The sequence below is a fragment of the Boleophthalmus pectinirostris genome, unplaced genomic scaffold, assembly GCF_026225935.1.
Source record: "Boleophthalmus pectinirostris isolate CB_2022bp ecotype Guang Dong unplaced genomic scaffold, ASM2622593v1 HiC_scaffold_22, whole genome shotgun sequence".
In the NCBI taxonomy this organism is placed as follows: Eukaryota; Metazoa; Chordata; class Actinopteri; order Gobiiformes; family Gobiidae; genus Boleophthalmus; species Boleophthalmus pectinirostris.
In genome coordinates this window covers 42854731-42859730 of record NW_026571190.1, presented here as the reverse complement: position 1 = coordinate 42859730, position 5000 = coordinate 42854731, and the positions used below count along the sequence as shown (strand labels likewise).

Sequence of the window (5000 nt, the reverse complement as noted above, 5' to 3'; positions counted from 1 at the left end):
CACACACACACCTGATACACACACAACACACAACACACACTGTTACACACAACAACACACACACCTGATACACACACAACACACAACACACACTGTTACACACAACAACACACACACCTGATACACACACAACACACACTGTTACACACAACACACACACACACCTGATACACACACAACACACAACACACACTGTTACACACAACACACACACACCTGACACACACACACACACACACAACACACACACTGTTACACACAACAACAACACACACACACTGTTACACACACACACACACACATACACACACACACACAACACACACTGTTACACACAACACACAACACACTGATACACACACAACAACACAACAACACACACTGTTACACACAACACACACACACCTGATACACACACAAACACACAACAACACTGTTTACACACACAACACACACACCTGATACACACACAACACACCTGATACACACAACACACAACACACACTGTTACACACACACACACACACACACACACACACACACACACCTGATACACACACAACACACACTGTTACACACACTGTTACACACACAACAACACACAACACACACTGTTACACACAACAACACACACACACCTGATACACACACAACACACACTGTTACACACACAACACACACTGTTACACACACAACACACACACACGACACACACAAAATACACTGTTACACACACAACAACACACACACACAACAACACACAACAACACACACAACACACACACACAACACACAACACACAACAACACACACAACAACACAACACACACTTACACACAACACACACTGTTACACACAACCACACACACACATGACACACATGACACACAACACACACTGTTACACACAACAACACACACACATGACACACATGACACACAACACACACTGTTACACACAACACACACACACACACAACACACACCACACACAACACACACACATGACACACATGACACACAACACACACTGTTACACACAACACACACACACACAACACACACACACAACACACACCACACACACACACACACACATGACACACAACACACACTGTTACACACAACACACACACACACAACACACACACTGTTACACACACCACACACAACACACACACATGACACACAACACACACACACATGACACACAACACACACACTGTTACACAACACACACACTGTTACACACAACACACACTGTTACACACACACACACTGTTACACACACAACACACACACTGTTACACACACACACACACAACACACACACACACAACACACACACACACAACACACACTCATGACACACACAAAACACAACACACACACATGACACACACCACACAACACACACCACACAACACACACAACACACAACAACACACACACACACACACACACACAACACAACACACACACGACACACAACACACACAACAACACACACTGTTACACACAACACACACACACACACACACACACACACAACACACACAACACCACACACTGTTACACACAACAACACACACACATGACACACACTGTTACACACAACACACACACATCACACACACTGTTACACACAACAACACACACACATGACACACAACACACACAACACCACACACAGTTACACACAACAACACACACACATGACACACACACACACAACACACACAACAACACACACTGTTACACACAACAACACACACACATGACACACAACACACACTGTTACACACAACAACACACACACATGACACACAACACACACTGTTACACACAACAACACACACACATGACACACAACACACACACACATGACACACAACACACACACGGGGGGGGGGGTCTGACCTTTGGGGCGATTCGATTGACGATGTCTGAGATGGTCACAGATCCAACGAGTCTGAGTCCACGTTTACCTGAAACACAAACACAACTGAACCAGGACTAGACCTGGACTAGACCTGGACTAGACCTGGACTAGACCTGGACTAGACCTGGACTAAACCAGACTAGACTAGACCAGGACTAGACCTGGACTAGACCTGGACTAGACCTGGACTAGACCTTGACTAAACCAGGACTAGACCAGGACTAGACCAGGACTAGACCAGGACTAAACACCAGGACTAAACCAGGACTAAACCAGGACTAGACCTGGACTAAACCAGGACTAAACCAGGACTAAACCAGGACTAAACCAGGACTAAACCAGGACTAGACCTGGACTAGACCAGGACTAAACCAGGACTAAACCAGGACTAAACCAGGACTAAACCAGGACTAAACCAGGACTAAACCAGGACTAGACCAGGTGTGGTCTTACCGAGTCGGTGAGGGGACGGGGAGGTCGTGTCCCAGACGATGTCCTGGTGGACGTCTGTGCTGAAGGACTCGTTATGGGCCGAGTCCGCGCCGAGTCTGGACCGGACCGGGGTCTGACCTGAGACCAGAGGAAGATTACACAGGACTAAACCAGGACTAAACAGACTGAACAGAGCTAGAGTCGTGTTTTGTTTCATTCACGTTTAACTCACAAACCTGCACATTCAGAGAGAAAACACTCTGTTCCACCTCATGATGTCATCACGTGGTGATCCAGGAAGTGCTCCACTGTGTTTTTAAACTCTTACTTTTATAGCAGCTTGTTTCAGACTTTGGGAGCTCAGCCTGTTAAACTTTAGTCTGGACGAAACAGAAACTGAACACAGAAGTGATTTTTGTGTTCTGGAACTCTGGAGAGTTAAACTCTTGACTTTGTGTCTCTTCAGTGTCGTTTGATCAAACGAGTCCAAAACAGAGACACTGGGTCATTTCTGTGTCAATAAATCTGTGGGACAGATCAGTGTTTTTGAGTAAATCTGTGGGACAGATCAGTGTTTTTGAGTAAATCTGTGGGACAGATCAGTGTTTTTGAGTAAATCTGTGGGACAGATCAGTGTTTTTGAGTAAATCTGTGGGACAGATCAGTGTTTTTGAGTAAATCTGTGGGACAGATCAGTGTTTTTGAGTAAATCTGTGGGACAGATCAGTGTTTTTAAGTAAATCTGTGGGACAGATCAGTGTTTTTGTGTAAATCTGTGGGACGGGGACACAGGTTCAGGTTTGGGACTGGAACTGTCAAACTAAACTAAAACAAACATGAGCAGAAAACTCGACTTCACTCGTCCTCCCGTGATCCTCTCCTGTTAAACCTGTTAGAATTATAAATAAATAAGTAAATAAATAAAAATAAACTAAACTCGTCAGACTCACCCCGGGCCTCGGCGCGTCTCCGCGGGGTCTGCGCGCTCTCGTCCCCGGCGGAGGAGCTTCTGTCTGCGGCTTGACTCTGTCTCACGCTCCGCCTCAGGCGGTTCGTCCTGGATCTGGTCCCGCTCATGGCTCCCGGCTCCCGGACTCACGGCTCCCGGGGGCCTACGGACCGTGGGGCCTCTGTGGGATGTCCGGGGACACTTCGGAGACACTTCGGAGACACTTTATGGAGGTTTTGTTCCGTTTTCTGTGAATATTTGTGGGAAACATTTGAAAGTCCCGCCGCCATCTTGTCCTCCAGGAGTTTGTTGTTCCGGCGGAGGCTGCGTGCGCATGCGCACTTCAAATCTGACGTCATTACTTTTCTAGAAGCGGACTTTTACGTACTTTATGTACTTTTACGTACACTTCTAGAAAACTACTCTGTAAATAAATAACTTTGATGTTGTATTTCCTTCCCTCTTGTTTTTTTTTTTATATAAAATCTCTTAATTATTGCACAAATCCGAAAACAAAAACACTTTGTACGGAATTTGAAATATAAAATATGAATGTATTCATGTTTTATTTGTTTATATTTGTACGTGTGTGTGTGTGTGTATTTTCACTGTAATGTTCATGTGTGTGTGTTATTCATGAAGATGTTGAGCTCTGAACAAACGAACCTGAACAAACTCTCGTCATGTTTTCTGTTTATGTCTTTGTGTCTTTGAAATAATAAAAACACACGACAGAAGACGAGGGCAGGTTCACACTCGTGTGTTCGGTTTCACTTTAAACACGACAGAAAAAACACAAACTAAAGTGAGACACACGTGACCCTCGACCTGAAAACTCCATTTAACTCTGGAGTTTTAACTCTGACAGAGTCACAGCCAAGTTTAATGACTCAGCCTGATGTGTGTGTGTGTGTTGTGTGTATGTGTGTTGTGTGTATGTGTGTTGTGTGTTGTCGTGTGACTAGAGTCAGTCTGGTCGTGTGCAGGTCACTTCAGCCTCAGGTTTGGACCAAACTGGCGCTGGATAAACAAACGACCTTTAAAAAACTAAAGCCCTGAACTTTTGTCTCAGTTCAAAGTTTGTGAAACATAAAAAGTCACTCAGTTTTTGTCTTAAATAGTTTAATTTCTTGTTTACACTAAAAGATTTACACAAGGTGGATCTGGAAGTCCCGGTTCAGACCCGGTGTAGTCCCGGTTCAGACCCGGACTCCACAGGATCCTCGTCAGACCAGAGTCCAGAGTCTGGACCACAGTGAGTTTCTTCACAAAGTGCAAAAGTCCAGATCCTCCTCCAGCAGTTCGACCAAAACATGAAAAACACACAACGAATGAGGACTCCAGGCCACGCCCACACCCAGACCGGGACCACGCCCACACCCAGACCGGGACCACGACCGGGACCAGGACCAGGATCAGATTCAGACCTGGTCTAGACACGCTGTGGCCCAGGTCTAGACCACAGACCAGAGCGTGGACCGCAGCCTCAGCTCCAAATGAAGCTCATGGAGGGCAGCGGCTCCAGAGGCAGATCTGGGTCAGGTTCTGTATTTGGATTCTTCTGACCGCGAGTGTCATGGCAACCAAAGAGCCAATCAGGGACGAAGCTGTTAAAGGTAACGCCCCCTCCCGTCCGCACCGCCGGTTTAACAGAGAGCGGGTGCTTAGCAACGCTGTC

General features: G+C 46.0%; 2 protein-coding genes across 6 annotated transcripts in view; both read right to left on the bottom strand.

Moving 5' to 3' along the window:
* The window catches only part of etaa1a (ETAA1 activator of ATR kinase a), a 24893-nt gene extending 21145 nt beyond the window's left edge, over nucleotides 1–3748 (bottom strand). The window contains exons 1-3 of the mRNA XM_055158538.1: nucleotides 3324–3748; nucleotides 2395–2511; nucleotides 1920–1987 (exon numbers count right to left, since the gene is read on the bottom strand). Of these exons, the coding sequence (XP_055014513.1) occupies nucleotides 1920–1987; nucleotides 2395–2511; nucleotides 3324–3450 (312 nt within the window). The 5' untranslated portion in view covers nucleotides 3451–3748. The remainder of the gene's footprint in view (nucleotides 1–1919; nucleotides 1988–2394; nucleotides 2512–3323) is intronic.
* A 679-nt stretch (nucleotides 3749–4427) lies between these two features.
* Nucleotides 4428–5000, bottom strand: part of aftpha (aftiphilin a) — a 37992-nt gene continuing 37419 nt past the window's right edge. For all 5 annotated transcript variants that reach the window (XM_055158398.1, XM_055158400.1, XM_055158401.1 and 2 more), the window contains one exon: nucleotides 4428–5000. This exon is cut by the window's right edge and continues 1455 nt beyond it. The gene's annotated coding sequence lies outside the window, so the exon portion shown is untranslated.